This window comes from Parus major, chromosome 12 (assembly GCF_001522545.3).
Source record: "Parus major isolate Abel chromosome 12, Parus_major1.1, whole genome shotgun sequence".
In the NCBI taxonomy this organism is placed as follows: Eukaryota; Metazoa; Chordata; class Aves; order Passeriformes; family Paridae; genus Parus; species Parus major.
In genome coordinates, this window is record NC_031781.1 from 2,509,975 (window position 1) to 2,536,529 (window position 26,555).

The window sequence follows — 26,555 nt, forward strand, 5'->3', positions numbered from 1 at the left end:
TCCCGTGTGTGTCCTGTCCCGTGTGTGTCCTGTCCCTGTCCCGTGTGTGTCCTGTCCCGTGTGTGTCCTGTCCCTGTCCCGTGTGTGTCCTGTCCCTGTCCCGTGTGTGTCCCTGTCCCGTCCCTGTCCCGTCCCTGTCCCGTGTGTGTCCTGTCCCGTGTCGCTGTGCGGGGCCGGTGCCGTGTCCGTGTTCGGCTGTGTCCCGGCTCCGTTCAGCTGGGTTTCCCGGTGTTTCTGTGCCGTTGCAGGGTGCAGCAGCAGCAGCCCAGCCATGGCCACGGCCGGCGGGGAGCCCGGGCTCTCCAAGCTGCAGTTTGCCCCGTTCAGCAGTGCCCTGGATGCGGGATTCTGGCACGAACTCACCCAGAGGAAACTCAACGAGTACCGGCTGGATGAGACCCCCAAAGTCATCAAGGGCTACTACTACAATGGTACACACAAAGTAACCGTGGCAGCTTGCTCCTGACACCCCTCTGGGTTTCACTGGGTGCTTTACATCAACAAAAAATAAAGGGAAATAACCTGTATATTTCAGTCTGAAAGGAGCTTTGTTGCTGTTTTGTTTGGGTTTTTTTTGTCCAGGTGATCCTTTGGGTTTGCCAGCTCGCTTGACCCTGGAGTTTAGTGCCTTTGATATGTAAGTACAGGCTGTGGTTTTCCTTCATTTGTGTGTGAAGACACTTTCCTGGCATAAAACTGATTTATTTGTTAGAGAAACTCTACATGAGAATAAATAACATTTTAATGAACTCTATAACAGACTGCTTTGAGTCACAAAAAATTAACTCCTTCTGGCTGAATTTAAAATATTCTGAATTCTCAAATTCATTTATTTTCTGCATGTATGTTTATATAAATTTTTTTTATTATTTTTTTTATTTCATTTCCTCAGCTTTTTGCATTAGGGAGGCTTTTTCAATCGTTTGACTCTTTCCCTTATAGCTTTAATTAGAATTTCAAATTGTTTTTACAGTCCCTGGTTGTTACACTGTAACCTCTTCCAAAGTGTTTCTCTGTTGTGACTGGAAAAATGCCAGGTTTTGAGAACAGTGTCAGAGGAGGCAATGAAATCAGTGAGATCTGTAAATTAAGGGAAGATTGGAGGGTTTTTTACCTAATTTATCTCAAAAATAAATTTATAAATAAATTTTAAAATTAATTAATTATAAAATAAATGCTGTTTACAAGCAGCAGCTTCTCCAGCTGATGATGCTACAAACTACAGGAGCTGCTCAATATTTTATCTGGTTTGGGCTTCCTCTGGGATGTGTTTTAAACATCAAATTTTAACCAACTCCTCATGTGGGTACAACTCTGGCATCTAAGCTCAGCCTAAATTAGTTTTTCCCAGTGCAAATCCCATTTGCCTCAGGTAGCTCCTGTTTGAGCAGAATTTAAAAGCTTCAATCCCTGATTTAGTGTCCCTCTGCTTGGAGAACACACACAGATGCCAGATGTGTTTTTGAAGCCATGATGGAGGTGTGTGTTTGCACTGGTTATTCATCCATGCTCATAAAGATGTTTTCATTAGAGGTGGTGTTAATTTCCTTGCTGTGCTCATTTGATAATTTAAGTTTACACCATCAGGTAGCTACTGCTGCTGGTGATTGTGTTAATTGCCAGAGTTTTCCTTCTGTTTTTATCAGGAATGCTTCAATACCAGCACGTTGCTGTCCTGCTTTTGGAACGTTGTATAACACCAACACTTTTGAGACTTTCAAATCCTGTGATAAGAAATCACTTCTGGACAAGGAAGCAAGTGAGGTAAGATGTAAAATCAAATCACAGAGCATTTCCAAATCCTTTCTACCACTTGAAGTGCTTTACTCTCTGCCTCAAATTTAGAGATACTCCAGTCCTGAGTAGGCTCAGGATTTAGCTTATTCTGGATTCTTGGTGTTTGCTTCTTGCTCTTCTCTACAGGATAATAGAACCTAATTTAATTATTGATAACTAATCCTACTTGGAGAACTTCATCCCATTTTAAGCTCTACAGTGCTCTTGGAGCTGCTAGGGACTTAAATTCTGTAGAGCACATTTTTAAAACTTGTCTTCATACCCAAAAACCAGCAGTGCCTGGTTTAAACCTCAGATTACTGCAGTTTATCTGTGTGACAAAGAGACAGGGAAAAGCTCCACAGCAGCAAGAAGCCTGAGATAAAGCCAGAAAAAGATGGGTGGGAGGGGCTGGTCTGTCTGCACTGGCACCACTTAATTTAATGTCATGGCCTGGGGAGAGGTGAAAGTCAAGTTTAAGATGCTTTACTTGGACCAGTCCTTGATTCTTTTAATTAATTGCCTTGAGTAACAAAGTTTTGATGCATGGCTTCACTCCAAACTAGGAATTTTTGCATTCCTATGGCCTTGTAATTCCCTGTTGCCTGACCTTTAAAATCCTTTTATCACAGATAATTGTATGAGTAAATTCAGTTAGGAAAAAATGGCAATGAACATTTATCTCCAGACTTTAAAGTTAGCTGGAAGAGTTGCAGATTTTTGCAGCTGTTCTCATCTTGTCTTGGTGTTTCTCTGCCTCTTTTTTTCCTCCTTGTCCCCACAATCCATGGCAGATCTGGGAATCAATCAAATCTGGAGCTGCTCTGGAGAACCCCCTGCTCTTGAACAGGTTCCTGCTGCTGACATTTGCAGTGAGTACAGATAATTTGTTCCTCCTATTTGTAGTGGAAGTGGTGAAGTAATTTGTTTTTAGGAGTATTAATATATTTTGTATTAACAATAGTGCTGCATTAATGTATTTTTATATTATTTTCTACAAATGTATGAGATTAACTGATAGCCTTACAGATAATCAGTAAAAGTAGAGCAGCTGCTTCATGTTTAATAAATTGAAAGTTTTAATAAGTGCTCCAGCTAAGAAATCCTAAAGGATTGTGCACACATAAAAAAACATTTACAGAGAATGGAAGTCTTTGATTTTCTAAACTCATTATGAGGTAAAGATCCCTGTGGTTCCCATGGTTAAAATCATAAACCATTAATTTTAATTAGTATTATATAATTTACTTTGATATAATTCTTTATTATCTAATTAGACAAATTTCTTTTCCCTAGGATTTAAAAAAGTATCATTTCTATTACTGGTTTTGCTACCCTGCTCTCTGCTTCCCTGATGGAATTCATTTAACTCAGAAACCTGTGTGTCTTGGGGACAGGTTCTCACTAAATCAGGTATTCAAAACCCTAAACATTGTGAATTCTGCAATACTGAGAACTGCTGTGAGCTTTAAAACTCATTTTTTTTGTTACCATGAACTGAATTAATTGGAGATTCTAATTTCTTTTTAAATCTTCACCTTTTTTTTATTTATTTCCACATTGGTTTTCTGTTTACCATTTGTTTCATGATTGTTTAAATTGTCTGTTTAGAAGCAGATATAGCAAAAAATTCTTGAAGAGGTGATTATGCTAATCTAGATATTATATATTTATTTTTGAGATATGTATATTAAGCTGTATATAAAAATTAATATGTAGTTATGTATATGGCTTTGGTTTTGAAACTCATTTAAAACAAACCTTTTGAAAGGGACACCCCTGAGTGAGCCAACTCATTAAAATTACAAAAATTATTAATAAAATGCATGATTAGACAAGAAGAAGAAGTTAATTTGTTTATTTTTAGGAGAAGAGTTAAACAATCTTTAGTTTCTATCATATTTCAGTTGAGAATTGGTCAAGCTGTTGGTTCAGTTGTCTTTCCACTTTCAGATTCAAGCCCTGCAGAAAGCCTACGACGACCTCTGCCAGGAGGAGGGGGTGACAGCCCTGCCTTATTTTTTAATTAAGTATCATGATAATTCTGTCATTGTATCCCTGCTGAAAAAGTGGGATGGCTTCTTTCAAGACCAAGGAAGAAAGGTAATGAGAATTTTATATCATTTTATGGTTAATCTGTGAATGGTTTGAAGCTTTAATACTGAACTGGGCACAGTGGTTGTGTCTTGAGGGTGGCTGTAAAGTGATTTTTATGGTGTTCTCCCTTTGATTTGTTCTCTTGCTGGCCTGTGCCCTTTCACTTTTTGATCCTCCCAGAATCAATGCAGAATTTTGGGATGGAGCAAGGCTTCAGTTGCTGGGCTTCCCTCATAATTGTGCTTTTAAGGTAATAAAAGTGCATGTACTGCAGTGAACAATCAGTGTCCCTAAAGAGACCAAACTGAATAAATCTCAAAGCTGTGGCAAAACCTTGAGTAAAACCTGCTGTGACCATGGATTAAACATTTATAAATACACAAAATGTGTGTGTGGAGGCCTGCCCTGTCCAGAATTTTTATTTAAAAATGCCAAATAACCTTTGCATGACTGTGGATAGGTGACTTCTCATGGGGAACAATTTGATTTGCAGGTGACAGTTGGAGTTTATGATCCTTGTAATTTATCCCAGTATCCAGGATGGCCCCTGAGAAACTTCCTGATCCTGGCAGCACACAAATGGTATCTATTTTATTCTTTCCCACAAAGATTATGTACTGGTTGATGTTAAATGAGATATTTTTCTTCCCATGGCATTTCACTCATGAGATTTTGCTTTTTCCCTTGACATTACCCACCTGGAGTGATTCTGCTTTTGTGCATTATTCTGTTTTTTACTCTGTCCATCACAAATTCCTGGGAATCCTAATCCTCACATGGATGCATGCACCTGGAAATGGCAGCTTCACACCCTGCCAATACCCTCCAGCTGTGTCAAATCTCATTTAAATACTCTGAATTTATAGCATTAATTAGGATCAAGCAACAGCAGACTTACATTTTAAAAATCAGATATTCTTAGGTTTTCTTCTTGTACCACTTGAATTTTTTCTGTTGGGGAGAAGATGGGAAGACAAGACACAGTTTTACACTCTGGATTTTGAAAGAAATTATTTCAGTGATCAAAAAAATTATGAAAACACTGTAATTAGATTTCACTTCCATAGTTTTGAGTATTAAATTTACACAGCCTTGGCATTCTGAGGGGTTTAGGCACTGAAATTGTCAAGTTTTTTTGGGGGGGTTTGAATCACAAGGAGGAAAAATTGCATCTATGGTGAACTCAGAGCATCTTGGTACCACAGCAAAGTCCCAGCACCCACCTGATGTGTGCTCTGGTGCTTTTCTGCTTTTTATTCCTGTAAATCTGCAGTTTTTCCAGGGCTGGGTAAATGCAAGGACAGGCTGGCAGTGGCATTGCTTTGGAGCTGTTTCACACCACAGCAGTCATTTTCTTACACTTCAGGAGTGATTTCTCTTTCTACACCTGCTAAAGACAACAATGTTCAGTACCAAGACAAAAAGCCTCATTCAGAGCCTGCAAAGGACTAAACCTGTGGGAAGTGGTGGTAAAAACAATTCCCTTTTCTATTAAAGAAGTTGCATGTCTGTCTCTGTTTATCTTTTATTTCCATGGCAGGGGCAGCATTCTGCAGAGGGTTGAAGTGCTCTGCTTCAGAGACAGGACCATGCAAGGGATGAGAGACATCACACACAGCATCATCTTTGAAATCAAACTGCCAGAGACACCCCTGGGCCCAGGTAATCCATACAAAACATTATTTTCCTTTTTTTTTTTTTTCATTCTTAATCACTGCTGACATGACAAAATAAATTACTTCTTCAAAATCCTTACTTAGGCTAAGTTATTTCAAATGGATTTTAAATTGTTTGAATTTCTGTTAAATGCTTCTAAAGGAAATGCTTCCTTTTTTTGAGAAAGAAAGAAAGAGGAGGGAATATTCTCTCTAAAGATTTTCCTCCTGGACTTGTGTTTCTAATTGAAAACCAAAAAAAGTCCTGCTGGTGTCGTAGAAAATACAATAAAACAGCAATTTGTCTTATTTTTTCTTGTTGAATTTGTATGCAGTCCCTCAGGTAGGAAAAAAATTGAATTTATGGGATGCAAAATTTCTGGAGAATTTCTAAAATGATAAAAAACCTGCCCCAGAGTGGAATTGTTCCTTTAATCCCATAGTGACACATCCAGGTGTATTTTAAAGCAATTGACATGAAAATGTGAAAACATAATCTCAGATTTAATTTCTAGGTACAGGACAATATCCCAAAATTTCACAGGCAGAAAAGTTCTGAATGCTTCACATGTCATTGCTGCAAAATATTTAATTATATATAATTAAGATACATAATTCTCCACTGAATTTGCAGATGGGGGTCTATGAAATGATGACTGAAATTGGCAAAATTTACTGAATTATGAATTTGCTGAGCTTGACATTAAAGATCTGAGGGGGAATGATGCCAGCTCTGTGCTGGGTTTGAAGCTGGACAGCTGAGAGCAAAGAAATTCTCCAGGAAATTCCTGTTGATGTAAGCAGCACAGTTTGTATGGCAGGTTGTTAAAATGCAGGTTATTTACTGGCAGGTTTAAAATAACGTTTTTTCCAACAGGGTTAAGTCCAACAAAACTTCTTTTTTCCTGTCCTCCAATATTAAAGTTTTCATTCTTTCTTTCCTTTTTTTTCTTGCTTTTTTTGTTGTTGGTTTTGGTTTTGGTTTGGTTTGTTTTTGTTTGGTCATGTTTTGTTGTTGTTGTTGTTCTTGGGTGGTTTTTTGTTATGTTTTAAATATTTCCAACAGATTGTCCAAAAGCTGTTGGATGGGAGAAAAACCAAAAGGGAGGCATGGGGCCAAGGATGGTGAATCTCAGTGAATGCATGGATCCAAAGAGGTTTGGTTTTTATCTTTTAAATTCCCATCATTTTCTTTACTTGGGTTTCATCCCTAGCAAGCTGAAATGTGAAATAGGTAAGAATATGCAGTAAAACATACACTGATATTGTTTGGATTTTCCTTTTGGACATTTACAGAGCAGTGCACTGCCTGCAGCAGAAATCTTGACAATTTTGGACTCTGGTTGAAAATTGTGAATGCATTTATTTAAAACTGAGAGAAATGTAGGTCAGAGTGTTACAGGCCTGTGGTAATCTCATTGAATTCTTTAACCTGCATGGTGTTAATGAAAATAAGCATGGGAGAAAGTTCATCTTTTGGGATTTGTCAGAGTGGGACAGGAAAGGGCTCAGGAAATGTGACCTTTATGATTTTTATCATTCTGCACATAACATTTGGGCAATGGATTGAAAATAATGAGGTTACAGAGTGTCTGCATCTGTGTCCTTCCCTTGGGTGGTCTGATGGTTCAGGTTCACATTTTGCCCATCAAGCAAAGCCATTTTTGTCAAGCATTTGTGGAAATTCTCAGTGTCTTCACAGATACTCAGTAAAGTTCAACTCAGAGTTCTTAATTCTATAGGTAACTTGACCTTCATTACTTTTGTAAATTATATAAGTGCTTCCCACAGAGGTGTTGGTAAAATGTCAGCTTTGACAATTGCTGCTTAAATCTTGTTTGGATGAGTAATTTACTGGATACTGAAAAGCTTTTATTTATGATGTGTGAGGAATGAGACTTGCAGGAATCTGAGAGCTGTGATGGCCTGGCTTGGTGAGAGTTTCAACACTCCATGTTCTGATGGATATGAAAATCTGCCCCTTGCCTGAACACAGATTTCCTTCTTCATTTTCTTTCTCCAGCTTCCACAAAGAGCTGCCCACATGCTTTAGGGCACAAGTGGAATATTTCATGTTAAGGACAGGTGTAACTGGATACAGGAAACCAGATAGTTTAAAAAAGAAACAAAAATTTATGGAGAAATTATCTGTCTTGGCACTCAGCTTAACAGGAATCTTGGCTGAGACACCATTTTTATTTTCATGCTTCCATCAATTTGATTACTAAAATTTTACTTTTGGATTGGTACTTTTTCAGAAGCTCTTGTCTGTGGTTTTTTTTGTGTTAAATTGCTGAATTCCTTCTCTCCTTTAAAAAAAAAGAATTTAAATTAACTCATTCAGCTGAGATATCAGTAATTCATTTATTGGAGAAGCACAGGAGGGTTCAGAAGTTATTATTGTTTATTCCATGGCACAGGTTGGCAGAATCATCTGTGGATCTGAATTTGAAGTTGATGTGCTGGAGGTTGGTGCCTACTCTGGATTTAGAAAAGATTGTGGCTGCCAAGTGTCTGCTGCTGGGAGCTGGCACCCTGGGCTGTAGTGTTGCAAGGACCTTGATGGTAAACCCTTAACTTACAAATAATCTCCTGTTTCTCATAAATTCTCTATTTCTTTTATTTTTTTGGTCCAGCTGCCATGACACATCAGAGACAAATAGCATTCTCTGCATCAAAAGACACAGAATGCACATTAGTTATTGACTATTATAAATTGCAGAGAAGAGGTGAGATCTGTACCTAATGGAAATAAATACCTAAAATTCTGCTGATATGAGATAGTAAGGAAACCTTGGCAGAATATTTTGAATTTATATTTAAAAAAAAAATCTGAAACAAATTAACAATCTATAAAGGCCAAATTCACATTGAAGTATTTGAAATAGCTGTGCTGATAATTCCTTTCAGGGATGTTCACCCCATTCCACTGAATTTTGAGGGATTTCTGTTAAATTCTATATTTGGACCAACCAAATTTTCTCTTCCCTTATTTCAGTTGCCTTGAATAACTGCAAAAACTTTTGTAGCTTAAAAAAAGTGAACAAAACTCAACATTGGGTGTGTGGCATTCCTCAGAAAGGTTTTCCAAGGCTGTTGTAATTATCTTTATTAAATTTTGCTCTCCTTTAGGGCTGGGGGGTGAGGAAAATCACTTTTGTGGACAATGCAAAGATCTCCTACTCCAACCCCGTGCGGCAGCCGCTCTACGAATTCGAGGACTGCCTGAGTGGGGGCAAGCCCAAGGCTCTGGCAGCAGCAGAAAGGCTGCAGAAAATCTTCCCAGGAGTGGTAAGATCATTATCTCCATCTTACTATCACTGGCAGAAAAAATAAAATAAAATAATTCATTTCTATTCCAAGTTCTCGTAGTTGAACGTTAAAAATGCTACACGAGTGTTCTGTTGGTTACTGAAATATTTTACTGCAAATCTCTGCTCCTGGTAACTTTATTGAGGTAAGTATTTGTAGTAATGAAATGTAATTAAGGATCATTAAGTGGTCTTGTAGCTTATTGATAGTGAAGTTTCTTTCCTGGCTGGGATGTCCTAAGGAGCTGTGAGTAATGCCAGGTCAGACATATTAATTGTCTCCTCTGGGAGCAGGTCTTGAGAGAAGTAATAAATGCATTTTTGAGATTTCCTATTATGTCTTAGACCCCAAGTTTCCAATCTTCTCTGAGCTGATTTTCTACATTAGAAGATAACAGCTTAGTTTTAAATTTCCATCAAAGGGAAAAATACATAGTCCCCTTTTTTAATGTCATTCTAATATTTTATGGGATAGTAACTAAATATTATAGATAATTTGGAGGCATTTTAAAACTTTTCTGAGATTCCTGAGATTTTGAGATTCTGTGGAATGAGTAAGGTCTTTCTTTGGGGATATATATGGACATTTACTACTCCTTAAAATAATACCAATGTGCCCTCTGAGCTTTTTTTGCCATTTCCTGGCTGCCAAAGTTCACCTCTCACTGCTTTGGCTGGTGACTGCTGTCTATTTTTTGAGGGACAGTTATTCAAATAAAATAGTTGAAGCTGCCAGGCTTGTCTGTATTCCTACAGCTGCACTGCCTGGATTGAGCTTTTTTTGGAATTCTGGTAGGATTTGAGTATTTACAAACCACACAGAGCAGTTTTTGGGGGAGCTAATGTCCAGCTTATTTATTTTCATTTATTAAACAAAAATTGCCCTCCTAAATCACCAGCAGTGTCAGTTGAGCTGGTCTAATCAATCAGCACTTGGCAGCACAGGCTTGATGAGTTATCCATGAATACTTTACTCAGGCACAGCATGGATTAAGTTTTGTATTCCTACCACAACCTTTTGGAGGAGATAATGACACTGAAATTAAAGCCTGCCCCAGTAATTTCCTGATGTCTGTGGTGTGATGGCACAGAGGGGAAAAAAAGGTGTATCCTTTGGTATGGTTAATGCAGCTATTACCCTCTGTCATTTCTCCAAGCTGCTAAATGGGCCTGGTTCTTTTTATCCTCAGGGATATTTATGTGTATTCACCCTTCTGGTTATTTGACTCACCTGGATTTATGAGTTGTGCTGCTAATTAATTGGTCTGTGCAAAAGCACATCCCACCAACCTTCCTTTCCTCTCTTCCCATGGAATTTCATGCTTGGTTCATCCAGTTTTTACATTTTGGTTTTTGATTTTTCCTGCCAAGCAGGGAGGCTTTGGCAAGGCTTGTTGTTCTGTAGCATAAGTGAGGGATCCATCCTTCCCTTCCAGCAGATGGCTGGCAGATTGTGCTGACACATTTCCAAAGGAGTGAATTCATTGTTTGCATTGTACATGCATTGTGTAGATGCTTATTTGGCTCAATATTTGCTCTCAGTACGTCCTGCCCAAGTCAGGGGCTGGAAGAGGGAAATGTTCTGGCCACAGGAACAAACTCCTCCAGCATCTGCACAGTGCAAGCAGCACTGCAAACTCCAGCTCTGCAGTGACAAGTGTCAGAAGTGCTTTCTGCTGTCTCAGGTTCCCACATGGCTGGGGAATTACAGGGGAGTCATCAGAGGCTGTTCTTCTCCTCAGGAACTGGGAATGAAGAGCAGAGTGTGATACTGCACATCTGACTGGGGCTGAGATGATGTTCAGTGGCAGAAATCCAAACTGCAGCCTGTTCAAATCGTGCGGGAAGGGGCTGGAAAGAGAATTCAGGACACAAGTTTTAATCACAGCTCATAATCACATGTAAAAGTGGCAGCTTGGCTTTGGGGTTATGTTTGTAAGCCCTGGGGTCAGGAGCAGTTTGCTCAGTTCTTGTGACTCTTGTGAGTTCTACTGTGCATGAATCCAGAGTGAGAAACACAGCACTGCCCCAGAGAGGTGGGGAGAGCAGAGCTGCCATTCTGACAGTCAGGAGTTGAATGCAGACTGATTTGTACTGAATTCAGCACCAGTTCAGTCCTAAGGTTACCTTCTGAAGGTGTGATTTTGTGTCTCCCTGCAGAGCTCTGAAGGCTACAACATGAGCATCCCCATGCCAGGCCACCCTGTGAATTTCTCCGAGGTGACAATGGCCCAGGCTCGCAAGGACGTGGCCAAGCTTGAGGAGCTCATTGATGGCCACGACGTTGTTTTCCTGCTGATGGACACCCGGGAGAGCCGCTGGCTGCCTGCTGTCATTGCAGCCAGCAAGAGGAAGGTCTTGTACTGATCCATTCCTTCTTCCTTTGTTTTCAATGCATTTCTGGCCCTGAGCAATGCACTTCTATTTCTTTATAGCTCCAGTGAACTTCCCTTTGCCACTGGAGAGATCAGCGTCCCTTTAGTGAGGGCTTCACTGATTTACAGCTTCAGGTGTAGGTGTGATATCTTCATCAGGTCCTCCTTAATCCTCCTGCCCTTCCTGCACCTTGCACCTGTGGGCTTTCAGCAGTATAAATATATTTAAACAGCACAGAAATGATGAGAAGAGCAAGTTTGCAAGGCTTGTTGTCTCCCAAACAAAAATCTGATTCCATTCTCCAGATGACTGATTCTCCATGTTTATTAAAAAATAGATATAAATAATATTAACCCAACCCACAGCCCAGGCAGGGTGTTCTGGCATTGCATTTGTGCAACTCATGGACACAAAATTCCTACTACCTACTGAGCAGGAATTTGTTGGGAGCAGGAATTATGTAAATAAAGCCATTTCTGACACTTCTGTTCTCCCACAGAGCTGCCAATATGAGCATCCTAAAGTTCACTTTTGAAATCTCTTCAGAGTTTGAAAACGATTCAAATCAGCCAACCCCTAATTATTATGTGAGTGGGCTGATTTTAATTATTATTATTATTATCACAAAATATTCAGGTTGTTTTGGTACCATCCAGCACTTTTATCTTCAACTCAACCCAAACTCAGCTTACAAGTGTGCTACAGCTTTTCAAAAATTCAGTTTTAAAATTTCAAAATTGAAACCTAAAAGTGCCAGAGTCAGCCTGCTCTTCCATGTGTATGATGGTTTGGAATTTTCAGCAATACATGGAGTTTTATGTGTATATTTTATATGAATCCTGTCTGGTTCAATCAGGATAGAGTGGTTTTATGAGCTCCAAAACTTCCATGTTTTCTTAGCCAGCAGTGCCCCTCTACATTTTTCTTGCAGCATTCAAATAATTTTGAGGATAGATTGAAACTTTTTTGTGACATTTCTGTGTTCCTCAGTGGTGTAGTGTGTCTGCACACTGGTTGATTTGATAGCATCACTTTGATCTGAGGAGATGGAATTCCCTGTCACTGCAAAAACACAGCAGGGAAATCTTGATGTGCCCAAACAGATGCTCAGTATTTTATGTTGGTAAACACTCAATGAGAGCTCTGCTACAAATGTGATTCTGGGTGACACCTGCAGATCTCAGGTCCCAAAAAGGCACACAGGAAATAAAGAACATGGTGGGTGATGATTTGTGTCAAGCCCACAAAACCAGGGCTGTGGGTATCAGGAAGAGTCGTTCTCCCCACTTCATCAACCTTGATGAGCTGTGCCATTCCTGCAGTCCTTCCCCAAAACAAGCACCTCACACAAACAAAACCCTCAAATGCTAAATCCTCATGGCAGATGTTAAATCTCAGTTCCTGCTGAGTGCTGGAGCTTGTTAAAATTTGCTTGTTGCTTCTTTTTGCTTATTCATGCCAAAAGCTAATTTTCCCTTTGTTTCTTGTATTTTTCCGTTAGTCTCTATCAAAACCAGATGATTTTTTTTTAATTAATGCTCAGTTAGAATGAAATAGTTACCTGCCAATAAGATGAGAAGAGAGAAACAGTTGATTGCAGTGGGAATTGTTTAACAATAATATTAATTTCTGCTAACAACAGCTCTTACTCATATTTTGGAAGTGGAACACCATATTCAGGTTTTTCAGGTAGATGCAGTGAGAAGATGCAATTTTTTAATTGCTGTAGGCCTGGACAGATTGAACAGCAGGGTTCCACTTCAGGACTGAGATAAAATAAACCACTCCAAGGCTGAAAGATAATATGCAGAAGTAATTGGAAATACTAAGAATGATGATGGGACTCAAAGCTACCTAATTAAGATGACTAATTCTTGACAGAGCTTCCCTCAGAGTTCTTCTTTTAAATAATTCCTGGCTGGAAGAATGGAAGACAAGGAAGTGCTGCACCAGAATTTCTGTCAACAGTCTGTGCAGATGCAGCAGGGCATCTTCATTTATATTTGACTGGCTGCAGTCGTTGCTGTGTTGGTACTTCAGAATCCTCTGTGCACTTGCCACAAAGTGGAGGGAGAGGGGAAAATGAGGACAGAGGAATTGTGCAGCACAGCTGCTCCTGCTCCCCATGGGTCTAAGCAGATGCAGATGAAGCCCATAAGTAATCATTAATTGCTTTCCTTACTGAGCAGAAATTGGTTTGGATAACAGATGGCATTTCATTGCTTGAAGTTGCTGTTGCTTTTTTGTCACAAGTTTGTGTAACAGCTAGAGGGAGTCATTCATTTGGATCAGATTGCCCTGAAAGGCACAGAAAAGGACAAGGGCTCATGACTTTCTGAAATAGACTTTTATTTTGGTTCTGTTTTTTCCTAAGTGCTTGGCATCTGGGATTCTGCACCTTTCAGAAACTCTCTTGTTCATGGCTAAGGTGGTAAATGTGCAGTTAATGGGTTGCTCCTCCATCTACAGCCTTTGGCATTTTTGGCATTTATAGTGAATAAAAACCCCAAGGCTGCTTTTTTTCCCCCCCTCCTATTTTGGCTCACTTCAAATCTGTTGTTCTCTCTTTATTGTTCACAGTTGGTCATCAATGCTGCCTTGGGGTTTGACACTTTTGTTGTTATGAGACACGGCCTGAAGAAACCAAAACAGCAAATATCTGGTGATTCACGTTTCAGCAACACCTCTGCTGCTTCTGACCTGCTGGGATCCTCACTCTTCTCAAATATCCCTGGCTATAAACTGGGCTGCTACTTCTGCAATGATGTGGTGGCACCAGGGGATGTGAGTAGAACCTCATGGAATGGTGGTTATACCTGTCCTTTGTTGTGACATGAATTAGTGGTGTTTGATAGAGGGATCCGCTCTGTGTTGATGTACGTGAGGTAAAGAAAGAGCTGATTTTTCTTGGGAAGATCACAGATACGAATTGCACAGCACTAGAGGTGTTTTGTACAGGGCAGCTGGTTACTTTGGGGTTCTTTTTCCTTCCCTTCAGAACTGTCTGTGTTTGTAGTCCACCAGGGATCGCACACTGGACCAGCAGTGCACGGTCAGCCGGCCTGGACTGGCCATGGTGGCTGGAGCCCTGGCAGTGGAGTTGATGGTTTCTGTCCTGCAGCATCCAGAAGGGTGAGCCACTGCTGCTGTTCTGAGCTGTTCTCTGAGAAATCAGCCAAATGGCATCAAATCTGGGAGGAGGAGGAGGAGGAATTACCCCTCCAGACAGATAATTCTGTGAGGGGTAATGTTGGGAATTAATGTAGCGTGCAGTGTTTGAGGGAGCTGCTTCGTCAAGTCTTGGGTTTTAATTCTCTCTCTGAATTTAACCACAGAAAAGTATTAAGAATCTTTCAAAAGAAGAAAATGTTGTTGTTAGTAGTCTTGTCTTTCCTTTGCTGCTCAGTCTTTAAGTGTGATGAGGAGCTCTTGGCACACGAAGGGTTTCAAGATAAGCCCTTTGTTGCAAATTTTATTTAAAACTCGGTGTGTGTATACAGAAATTACTCTGAAATTCTGCACCTTGAATGTGAGGCTTGTTTTCTCTTTAAAGCCTGAGAGAAAAAGTGACTTAGGAGTTAAAGATGAGTCTCAGACTGATTTATATATATTTATCATGCTGAATCTTGGTTCCTGTGAAACAGATTTTCCACATAGATTCCTTGCCTCATTCTAAGCTGTAGCAAAATTCCTGGAAGCTGACTGGAATTCCTGAGTGTGTTGCCTTGCTCTAATTCTCCCTGTTGGGTTTTTGGCAGTGGCTATGCTGTGGCCAGCAGCAGTGATGACAGAATGAATGAACCCCCCACATCTCTTGGGCTTGTTCCTCACCAGGTAAATTATTTGTGAGAAAACCTTTTCTTTAAGAGCTGGGAACTGATTATCACAGATGTTGTCTCCTTAAAACAATCTGATTCCATTCCCCAGAGGACTGATTCTCCATATTTATTAAAAGACAAATATCAATAATATCAATAAACACAGCCCAGACAGGGTGTTCTGGCATTGTGTTTGTGCTATGGACACAAAATTCCTGCTGCCTACTGAGCAGGAATTTGTTGGGAGCAGGAATTACGTGAATAAAGCAATTTCTGACTTTCCTGTTCTCCCACAGAGTTGCCAATATGAGCATCCTAAAGTTCACTTTTGAAATCTCTTCAGAATTTGAAAACAATTCAAATCAGCCAACCCCAATTATTATGTGAGTGGGCTGATTTTAATTATTATTTATTATTATTATTACTAAATATTCAGGTTGTTTTGGTACCATCCAGCATTTATCTTCAACTCAACCCAAACTCAGCTTACAAATGTATTACAGCTTTTCAAAAACTCAGTTTTAAAATTTCAAAACTGAGGTATTATTATTTGTGTTGCAGGATTACTCAAGTTCTGTTCCTGGTGATATCTCTTCATTGCAATAAACACAATAAAAAGGATGATCAATACTCCAAAGGGTTCACAGTTGAAGTGACCAAACCCTGCTGCAAAGTTTAAAATTGCCACTTAACAATATCATATTAAAATCACAATTGAGGAATTCACAGCAGTTAAATGTTCAGAATATAGGTTATAGAAACGGGAAAAAATACATTTAAGTGGTCACACAATGACTTTTTATTTTTCATGGAACTTTGCACTCAGAAAAGGCCAACTGCAGATGGTGCTGTGCCTCCATTTCTGGTGAAATGATGCTGCATTATGCAGCTGTGCCATTATTTGTTGATAAAAAAGCAGTAATATGTGCTCAGTATGAATTCACTGCAAGTTTTACTGAGAGTGACTGACAGAACGTGATAGATGTTCTATTTATGGGATGTATGTGTCCAGTTCATGTTGAATTTTGGAAATGTTTAAAATAGTAATGTAATTTTATTTTTTTCCTTCTTCTAGATCCGAGGGTTTTTATCCAGATTTGATAATGTTCTTCCAGTCAGCCTGGCATTTGATAAGTGCACAGCCTGTTCAGCCAAGGTAGGCCTGAGTTTGTGCTTTCTATTATTTTCATATTTCTAGGTCAATTTTGGGGAACTTTTTGACATTTTCTCTGACTTCCTTAGGCCTTGGAATCTGTTCCCACTTCAGCTAAAGTTCTTTTTCCCTCATAGCCTTCTCTTTTTATCTGTTTTCCAAATTTCTTTGGCATCACCTCTTAGCGAGCTGCGCTGTCATTTCCGCAGAGCCGCTGCCATCAGCTGAGGAATCCAAGCAGAGATTGGCCAAGACATTTCTGAAAGGTTTATCACAGAAATATTGTCATTATCTTTCAGCTTTATAGAAGGGAATGAGATGGGTATTATTTAAGAAACCCTTTCTGATGTCTGTTGAATAAATATCCCTTTAGCCTTCTGCAGCTTCATGCCTTTCCAAATAGGCAAAATAGTCAAAATTTCTGTTTTGTGAATCAAAACAGACAAATACTGAACAATTGAGGGGAAAAAATTGCTTCTTACCATTTCTTTATTGAGCAGATTGTTCATTTTGCTGCTGGTGTTGCCAGTCCTGAGTCACCTCAGAGTTCCCAGCTGTTTCTTGGCTCTTTGGGGCAGCTCTTGCTTTGTTTCCCCCTCCTGTGGCCTTGAAAAGTTCCCTCTGGCAAGTTTCTTCTGGCCATGGAGTGCAGCTTCCAGAAGTTTTCTCTGGGATATCTCAGCAGGGAGATTCAGAGGGTTTTTGACTCGTGGTTTGAAGTGTTTGGAGTGCCATTAATTTATTCACTCTGCTGTACCTGGAGACTGACTGCAGGAAGTTCATTCTGTTCCTTTCACTGCACTCATCCTCCTTTCAAAGAGCCCTCAAAAAATAATGGGGCACTGGCATCTTTTGGAGAGCTTGCACAATATAATCTTCTTCAGTGTTCCCCTTTTTCCCCTCTGGACTGTCTGGGTACATCTGACAAGTTTTGAAGGACTCTTAATGTGCATTTTCTCTTCAAAAGTTGAAGCACTGAAGTTGGGTGTTTCTAAAAATAACAGCAGTTTTATCTACCCTGTTGAAGAGCTGAAAGCTCAGCAGTAGCTAAAACCCTGATGGTGGAGAATTTAAACTGTTAGAGGCAGCTTTTTTCTTTTTCTCTTATTTTCTCTTTATCTCCAGTTCAGGAAACATTGATATGTAAAAACAATAAAAATGTCCATCCACGCAGATAAATTCAATGTGGGGATCAATTTTTCCTTAGCAAATCATTTCCTCTTGGAGGTCATTTTAAGAGAGCCCCGTTTTACATAAACAGACTTGATGATTTAATAAAAACTGCCTTGGATTTTAGCAGCTGTGCTATTCCCAGAGAGATCACTTTTCATGTGGTTTGGGGATTGAATTACTTGTGTGCTGAAAAGGTTGCTCCATTGGCTCACGGATTTCCTTACAGTAGAAACACAGCCTTTGTTTACTTTGCTAACTTTATTTATTAGCATAAGAATATGTCACCCTGCATTATGTGGAAATCTGATGCTGATGCTTGGAAATGACAAATCCAATTAGGATTTAATTGTAGTCTGTATGTTGGTTTGCTGTGTGAGGGTTGGTTTGGTTTGGTTTGTTTTTTAATAAGGTAATTTAGCATCATTTCATCCTGCTCTATGTCACAATTACTAGGGGCTCAGACTTTCAGCACAGATAGAATTGAATTTGCTGGCATTGTGTCCATTGTGTTTTTCTATTGTCAGCATTCTTCTTCTTGAGCTTTTGTCACTCTGTAACTCTTGAAGCACAAAACTAATGAATTAGGAATTTTAGAAGAATTCCAGTACATCCTGAAGCCATCCAGTCCAGCTGGAGGACTCAGGAGAAGCAGCTAATGATCTGCATGTTTGAAGATTTGAGTCCTTTTCATTTTGACTCAGTCATTCCTTCATTTCTCTGCTTTTGAAGCTGCAGAGGCCAGACATGCCAGCAGCCAACTTTTCCTTACCCAGAATTGTCCTGCCCAGGCCGTGTGCCAGAGGAGCTTCCCGCAGGCAGTTGTTCAGGAATTTTGGGATGGTCGCAGCAGGAAACCAATCTATTTTTATTCTGGGCCAATTTTTCCTTGTATGATTCCCTCTCTGTCTTACTCTGGTTCTGCAGAAGCTGTGCTGGAATGTCAAATATCCCTGTCAGAGCTCAGGGCACTGAGAGAGCAGCGAGAGCTCTTCTGGTGCCAAACTTGTTCTGGCACCGACAAGGGAGACTCCAGAGTTCCTTAGGATGGATATTTATTTGTGACAACTGCTTTACTTATAGGAGAGAACGTTTAGCTTATTACTGACTGGGCTAATTAACCTGTTTACCCTGTTGGGAGCTAAATGAGGCTGTTTGTTCATTATATTACGGTGTGAAGCATTGCAATTCCTTGGGTAACATATCTGATCCTTGCAGAAAACTAGTTAAAGCCTTAAATCATCATGGTTAAAATATAAATGTATTTTAATGCAAAACTGCCAGTGTTTCTATTTTAATGAGGGCAATGAAAATTCCCTTTGATTTTGTGCATGATGGAAGGAACAAGGAGGCCCCACAGATCCAAAGTTTAATGTCACAAAAGATAATTGCCACCAACCAACCTGGATATAAAGATGTAAAACCCCTCTGTTTTTACACAAAGCTCACATTTCTTCCAGAGCTAGAATTTAGCACCCACGTGCTGGAAATCAGAGTTGTTCTCCTTAAAGAGATTTCTCTCCTTCCCCTACTGCAGTCATCCTCATGTGCAGCTACCCCACTGTGACACTTAGAAAAATCAGCACAAAGATCTCTGCTAATTTTCAAGTTCTTTCCCAACTTTCTCCTCGGTGTGCTGGGAACTTGAGCTGCTGAAGTGCCTTTTTACCCACTGGGTTAAGGCTGAATGTTTTCCACTTTCATTGCATGTCACGAAGGGCAGACCCTGGGATCAGGGATGGTATTGTTGGCATTATGTTACAATTTCTGTTTTCAGTCAGGATATTCCCTTGCCCTTGCAGATGTTTTCCCTTTTTGCCATCTCAGGAATACATTAAACCCTTTTGCTGTGACATTTACTGAGTGCTTGGGTTGCGTAAGTTATTTATGAGTGTTTCAGTTTTGAAATCTATCATCCTGCAGCCTCAACAATGCTCTCATTGTTCTCCTCTGCTAACTGCTGTGCCTGCATTTTTATTTGGAATTGTTCTGATCACTTATGACAGCAACCTGCACCATTCAGTCACTCACTGGTGTTTTTCAGTTGAGATAATTTTGGTTTTGATTCCAGGCCCTTCAGATTTTCCCTGATTGCATTAAGATGTTCCTATTTGCTTTCTCTCAGTAGCAATGGATCTGTCACTGAAACTCCTTTAGATCTTTTTATATTATACATTTCTCAGTTCAAGTATTGTCTGGATGCAAAAGTCAGGAGGGGGAAAAGCCTTGGTCTTTCCTGTGCCTAAAACAACACCAAAAGTCTCTTGCAGAGCTTGCAGAAATGATGAAGGAAATGGGGAGAAATGTTTGTCCTCACAGAAATGACCAAAAACTCAAGAGAATGTTTTAAAAGAGTTGCTTCTGTAGCTGGGCTGTGAGGTCAATGAAATAGAGTCCATTTAAAACTTTCTCAGCCTTACTTTCTGGATTTACAAATGTGAACATTTGACAAGTCTCTGTATTAATATTGGATGGATTTCACTGAGACTTAAAGAATGCATCATTAACACACCCAGGCATATTTTTAGTATACTGAGTTGAATGTAGGACATTTCTTAGAAATAAATAAAAATGAATTTTCCCATTGTTGCATTTAAATTTCAAAATAGTAGGGTTTAAGGGAAAGAAAAAACCTGCCATTGTGTAAGACAATGGAATCATTTCTGACAGGTTGTATTTCTGTTGCATTTTAATGGAATTTTATGGGTCTTAAAGGGTTTTTTGTTTGGGTTTTTTCCTCCAGTATTTCTTCTCCTAATTCAAGAAATTCTAACTACACTTAGGACAAAGTAAAGGACTGTCAATGAGGAAAAAAACAGCATCACTGCAGTTTTCTAGTACTGACATCTTCAATATCTACCTGTGCCTAGAATATAACTCTTAATTATTTACATTAGACACAATCTGTGCTGTCTTGTCATCTGTCTGTGAGGCTGTTACACCATCCCTTTTCTGTCAGTTAAAACAAAACTGAGCTAAAATACTTTGGCTTGAAATATCTGCCTACAAGAACTGCAAAAACAAACCTGGAGAACACTGAACTGGATTAAAATTCGGGAATATTCAGTGTGTGTGTGGTGCTGATGATGATGATGGTGTTCATCCCATCACCAGTTCCAGCCTTCATTCTGTAGGATTCCACCTGCAACTCCAAAGATCAGTTTGTTTAGCTGGATATGAGCAATTTGTAGTTGTTCTTTTTTTTTCCTTTCAGAAGATTTTTGCAGCCTAGTGCTTTCTATTCCCAACTTTATTGTTCAGTTATTCCAAGGATTCACTGCATGTTCATGGAGATACAATGTTTTTAATTATTTAAGTAGTTTCTCATTTTAATTCTCTTCTATATTTTAATCATTGTACTTGTTTTTCAGAGGTTTTCCTGCATTCTCTTTGCAGTCTTTGATAGGTGTCTGTCTACCCTGGTGCCCTTTTTCTTAAAAAAAATAATTAATAATCACCATAATCATCATAATAATCATCAGCCTTGCTTTATTGGAAAGCTGTCTTTGTTTGCAAATATTTTTGAACAGTTTAGGCTAAGTTTGACTTTTTTCCTCAACTTTCCCACATTTTTACAGTGCTGATATATCTGTCCTTAAGGATTGTTGGTTTGGAATTGGAAGGGCAGAGGGAATTTACTTTTAAGAGATGGTAAATCAGCAGAGATTGATGAAATCCAGTGAATGTGGTTCTGAAGAAAGTGTTGTTTTACATAGGTATTGCAGCACATCCAGCTGATAAAACCCTCTGCTCTGAAACAGGGCATAAAATGTGGATTTTGGAGGTGATTTTTTGCAGCTGCTGCCCGAGGCAGTGCCAGCTCTGGGGGCTCAGTGTGACAGTGAAGGAAGTGCTGCTGCCAGGGGAGGGCTGCATGCAATAAATGACTTTTCCTGGGCAGTACCCACTGCTTGCTGGCTCCAAACACCCCTGCAGAGCCAGGCCACTCCTGCCTTTGTAAAATCCAAATTTGGTGCTGGCAGCAAAGCATCTTTCACATCAGGCAGCTGCTTGGCTGGGAGAGGAATGGTTCCTTTAGGTGTTGACAAGTGCCCTTGCATCTGTCCCAGCTTTAGGGTTCTCTGCAGACACCCAGGGCTGCTCCTGGGGAGGATCAGGATTTTCTGCCTCCCTGCACAGCACAGGGTGAGTGATGCCAGAAGGAGCTGGAGCCAAGCGTGCAGGAACTGCTGATGAGCTCAGCAGCAGAAATGCTGGACAGGAAGCAGAGAGGGGATACATGAAGTTGTAAATATCCAAGTTGTAAATATCCAAGTTGTAAATATCCAAGTTGTAAATATCCAAGTTGTAAATATCCAAGTTGTAAATATCCAAGTTGTAAATATCCATCCTGTGGAAAACGTGGAGTCAGAGGGAGGGCACTGAAGGATTGTGCCCACGTGTTCAGGGAGGTCAGGACACACAATCTGATGGTGCTGACTACCAGAAACCCCTTCTGTGCCTCTCAGTCTCTGAAATGGAGATGTTGATTTTCCTCTTGACTCTTTCTTTCCTTTCATATCTCTCTACTCCTGTTGTCAGGCAGGGAATGCTTGCAGCTTGTGTGCTGTGCAATGAAACTCCCTCAGGCTGACTGGGACCTGGGGATGCTGTTACACTGAAAATAAGTTGGGAGAAATGTTTAAGAAAGGAAAGAGCAGCTAAAATCAAAATCCTGCAGTTTTATCTGTCAGGTATCAGGAAATGGTTACTTGATGAAGAACATCAAAATTATTCCAGAAAATAGTGCATGCATCTCCCAAGAACTAAATGTTGATGAGGCCCTGCTTAAAATGGCATTTCTTCAATCTCTTAGAGCTCTACTTTCCTCCTTTTCATTATTCAAAAGGAGCTGAAAAATCCCAAGCTAAAAAAAATCCTGTTGAGACCTTTCAGAGCTGATTGTTCAGTGAGTTAATTCTCCATTTTCTGCCCGCTGCAGTTCAAAATCAGGGTAGGAAATAGCAACAGGAAAAGCTGATTTGTATCACTCATTTCCTACTCTAAATTAAAACAACAGTCTCTTCCTTAAATGATTTTTCAGCACATTGTACTTGGATTAGTTAAGGTTTTATACTGATTAGCTTTCATTTTTAATAGTGATTATGGGAAGGAAAGAATTGTGTATATGCAGGGGGTGATTTCATGATTTGGCCACGAGCCCAAAATTATGCCATTTTTGCCTTGTGGTTTCTAAATTTCCAGTATTTGCAGCATGGCCTTGTTCAGTGCACAGCTGGAGCACAGCTTTTCACACAACTTCCAGCTCAATCACGTGTGACTGCACAAGTTTGAGGTAATTTTATTGTAGGTAATTTTTGGAGTATTATCTTTTTGCATGTAATATTGTCAGAATTTCTTGTTGCAAACAAATGAGCTGAGGCCCTGAAAAATCATTCCATGATCCTCAAAAAAGTGCAATTTTATTGCCTTCTTTTTCAGAGCTGTGTTACAGCATCACCTTATTAGACTTTTCTTGACACCTTTTTTAGGATCAGATGGCAATAAAAATTTCACTTTGTGAAAAGGCAAGAGTCTGGGAATGAGGATTTTTTTTTTAAGGAAACCAGAATTATGGGTTGTGTGGTAAAATTTTGAATATTAATGGCTCAGCTTATTCTCTTCTCATTCAGGAGTGTTCTTCACAGCATAAGATTTCCATTAAATTTCTGTTTTAACGGCAGATACATTGAATTTTGAAGAGTGGAGCTGGAAAGACTTTTTCATATCTGTCTTGTTTTCCAAATGTGTCTTTTCAGCAGGTGAACAGTAATTTTCTTTCCTTGCCACATGGCCTGTGATAAGCAGGGAGTTAACAGCATTTAAAAATGCACCCAGGCCTGTCCAATTTCTGAACAGAACCTTGAATTTTGGGGTTTTTTTATGACCCTGAATTGTTTAGTGAAGTATCTTCCCCCTTTGAGGGAGGGAAGTGTTTAAACCCAGTGTTTTGGGGGTAAGTTACCCAGAAATCTTATTTAGTGTAAATAATCCAGCTGGTTGCATTCATTCCTTATTTTATTTTTCCTGGAGAGTAAACAGCGCTGGTTCAATCTCCACAGATGCAAACTACTTTAAAAAGGGAAACAAAAAAAAGCCAAACCAAATGTAAATACTGATGAAAAAGTTTGAAATTGATGTGACAGAAATAAAACAAGAGCCAATTTTGCATCAGTAGCCAGTTTCTTTGGGTTAGGAGCTTGTTTTTTGTGTTTTTGCTTGAGCAGATAATAACTTTTCTGCTATAAAGCAATCCTGGAGCCAGATTCTCTTTCTGAATGTCTTTGTACCCAGCAATTGAGACAACTTTGTGCAGAATGCTGTTAAAAAGAATACAACACCAAGGCTGCACATCTGTTTCTCATTTCAGAGCAAGTCCTTTTACTCCAAGCCTGTATTTTTTTCCCTCTGCCATGAGATTTGGGGTTTTTTTAACTTCAGTAAACAGGCCAGGATAAAAAGGTTGCTCATGAAATGGGTTACTGGGTATCATTTACTGAGAAAACTTTGGCAATCCGTGGATTTGGTCCCGTTGTGATGATGTGCATCCACAGCTTGATTTGTTCTATTAAAATGCCACAGTGTAAAAAAAAAATTCAGCTCTGGCTCTGTGAAATGGAGACTGAAATCAAGGTTGTGGCATCAGCCTGAGAGATCTGCATGTCAGGAGAGGGTGGATTCTGCTGGCAGTGTTTGTAGCAGCCATGAAATCCAGAAGGAATTGGTGTTTTCCAGCTCTCCTAAGCTCTGGAAAGTGACCTGCAGGTGAGGAGAAGATAAGAGTTCATCAATAAATCCTTCCTGCTCCAGCTTGCCAAGCTGGATGCAAGAATTATCTATTTCTGATTCTTTTTGTTGTGCTTTTATAGTTGTTTTGTTCTGCCTGGCAAATGAATTGCTGTATAGGAACACATCACTGAAGGACTGGGTTTATTCCCTGAAAAAGCTCAGGTGGGCTTTTGTACATCTGTGGTCAGACAGTAACTGGTTTGAGATCAAGAATCAAGTAAATTGTAGCATCTCTCATGTGTTTTGCTTCTGTAAAGCTGTTCCTTGGGAGGATCAGAGTGGGACTGAGGATGGTGGGGAATTGTTCAGAAGTGCAAAAGCAAATTCATGCCAGCCTTGGGGCTTTGGGCTCTGCTGGATGTGATTGAATAGGAGAAAATGTCCTTTCCATGCAACAACAAATTGTATCACTTATTAAATCTGGAAACATTTTTTAGAATTATTTCATGTCTATTTGTTGTCCAGCCTGGTTTTATTGCTGTGTGATTATTCCCTGTGTGGTCTCCTGGCATAGGAATCTGAGATTATTTTGCCTCATTCTTTTTCCTTTCTGAGGTCTGGCCTGAACAAATCTGTGCCCTGCTCCATTTATCAGAGAAAAGCTGCTGCTGACTTTGGGTAGGAAAGGTTAGATGTGGGCAGCTTCATGGAGTTCCTCCCTTTTGTGGCACTGGAAAGTTTTATTCATCTCAATTGGGAAATGAAACCCCTGAGGGTGACAAAATGTTCTCCCAGTCACTGTCTGTATTAAAAGGATTTCAGTATAGTGGGTATCTTCTTTAGTGGTACCTGCTCAGGCAGCACATGTGGTGCTGCAGGTGAACTTGGGCTCTCTGGGATGACATTTGTTGGCTCATGTGACTGGAATTCTGGATTTAAAACTAATTAACAAATACTTCCATTCAGCAGGCTGTCCTCATTGTAAAAAGGAAGCTGTTATAATCAGCAAGTAGACTTTTTTAATACAGCTTTTCAGGCTTCTGTGGTTGCTGCTAGAAGGAAAAAACAAAATGTTTTTTATTGTTGTGCTTTAGGTTTTTAAGAGTATGGCCAGATTTGTTACCCAAACCTGAATTTGCCATTGTGGCACTGTGGAAAGGTCTCTGCCGCACGTGGGGAAAATAAATGTTTAAATCTTCCCATAGCAATAGATGGGGTCATATTAATGTGCACCAGTACAGAAAAAATCTGAAAATAATGTACCTTCAACTGCTGGATCTGTGACCTTATTAATGTTTTATTAATATTAATACTTAAATGAGTACTTAATGAGAGCCTCTCTGGCATTGCCCAGGCTGATGGCAGCACAAAGGACACGTGGGTTTAAGGAAAGGCTCTGGCTGAGCTCAGGAGTTCCTGGCAGGGACTGGACAAGCTCTGCCCATCCCTGAGATAATTCAGGGCACCTCCTGCTCAGCACTCAGGGTTCTGCACTGACTGAGGGAGCAGCACCTGGAAATTCTCACTCCAGGCTCAAATCCCAGCTTTTGGGAGCCAGGATCAAAGCAGAGGTTGCTGAATAACAAACCCAGCCAGGTTTAAGGGCTGCTTGATGGACGAGCTGTGTATAGAAAGGTTGCACTCAATTCCCTGCTCTGTTTGTAATATCTGCATAGCCCAAGGGGGTTTACATCTTCTAATAAGTTCTGCCCCTGGGAAGAGACCAAAATACCTCACTCTTCTTGTCCCTGCATTTCTCTGAGGTGCTGTAATAGTTTAAAAGAAGGCTGAGGTTTGTTGTGTGCAGGCTGGGGATGGGTTCAGTGGGCTGTGGACTGGGATCTGGCCTACAGCACCAAAAATCCGGGTTGTGGTTCCCCAAAAAACCTTGGCTAACCCTGGCAGGCTGAGGAATTCCCACAGCAGGGCTGTGAACACACTCCAGGGTTTGGAATTGTGTCTGTGCAGGGCTCCACAAAGAGCCAGGTGCAGGAGACTGCTGCACTTGGCTTGTTTCAGTGGAATTCTGTAACCCAGAATTGTCATTAAATGTGTACACCCAGAGTGCAATCCCACCATATTTAGTGGGTAGTATTGAGAGTGACAGTATTTTATCTCAAATAAAATGCTGGAGTTGTTCCTCTCTCTGTATTGCACTGTGAACGTTCACATGACTTCATTTATCTCAGGAATAAAAAAAAAACCAAGAAAAATACAAAGAACTGCTCTCAATATTTATTTTTTTAATCACTTTTTCTTCTTTAATTTGTGATTATGTTTATCAGTCATTGTGCATACACACACACCAAACCCCTGTGGCAAAATAAATCCTTCAAATATGAAGAACAATTTCTGTAGATTCAGGAAGAGAACACAAAGTGCTGATTTTGTTTATTTTAGAAGTATAAGTGTGGTCAAGGAGGTGCCAAATGTTTGATAATCACCTACATCTGTCTTCCATTTCATAGTT

The 26,555-nt window shown here is 39.9% G+C and overlaps 1 protein-coding gene across 16 annotated transcripts in view; it reads left to right on the top strand.

The window, feature by feature from the left end:
* ATG7 (autophagy related 7) overlaps positions 1 to 26,555 on the top strand; it is an 81,301-nt gene that overhangs the window by 1,511 nt on the left and 53,235 nt on the right. For 12 of the 16 annotated variants that reach the window (XR_004499204.1, XR_004499206.1, XR_004499207.1 and 9 more), the window contains exons 1-16: positions 272 to 431; positions 583 to 637; positions 1,647 to 1,764; positions 2,571 to 2,648; positions 3,073 to 3,189; positions 3,730 to 3,879; positions 4,367 to 4,455; positions 5,414 to 5,535; positions 6,595 to 6,685; positions 7,949 to 8,093; positions 8,661 to 8,819; positions 11,000 to 11,194; positions 13,796 to 13,999; positions 14,232 to 14,347; positions 14,974 to 15,049; positions 16,109 to 16,189. Coding sequence is in view for 12 of the 16 variants with exons in the window: in XM_015640764.1 (XP_015496250.1) it covers positions 272 to 431; positions 583 to 637; positions 1,647 to 1,764; positions 2,571 to 2,648; positions 3,073 to 3,189; positions 3,730 to 3,879; positions 4,367 to 4,455; positions 5,414 to 5,535; positions 6,595 to 6,685; positions 7,949 to 8,093; positions 8,661 to 8,819; positions 11,000 to 11,194; positions 13,796 to 13,999; positions 14,232 to 14,347; positions 14,974 to 15,049; positions 16,109 to 16,189 (1,956 nt within the window). In the remaining 4 variants the exon portion in view is untranslated. Of the gene's footprint in view, positions 1 to 248; positions 432 to 582; positions 638 to 1,646; positions 1,765 to 2,570; positions 2,649 to 3,072; positions 3,190 to 3,729; positions 3,880 to 4,366; positions 4,456 to 5,413; positions 5,536 to 6,594; positions 6,686 to 7,948; positions 8,094 to 8,660; positions 8,820 to 10,999; positions 11,195 to 13,795; positions 14,000 to 14,231; positions 14,348 to 14,973; positions 15,050 to 16,108; positions 16,190 to 16,371; positions 16,569 to 26,555 lie in introns of those variants that run through there. The other 4 variants (XM_033517477.1, XM_033517472.1, XM_033517475.1 and 1 more) reach the window with 4 other exon arrangements.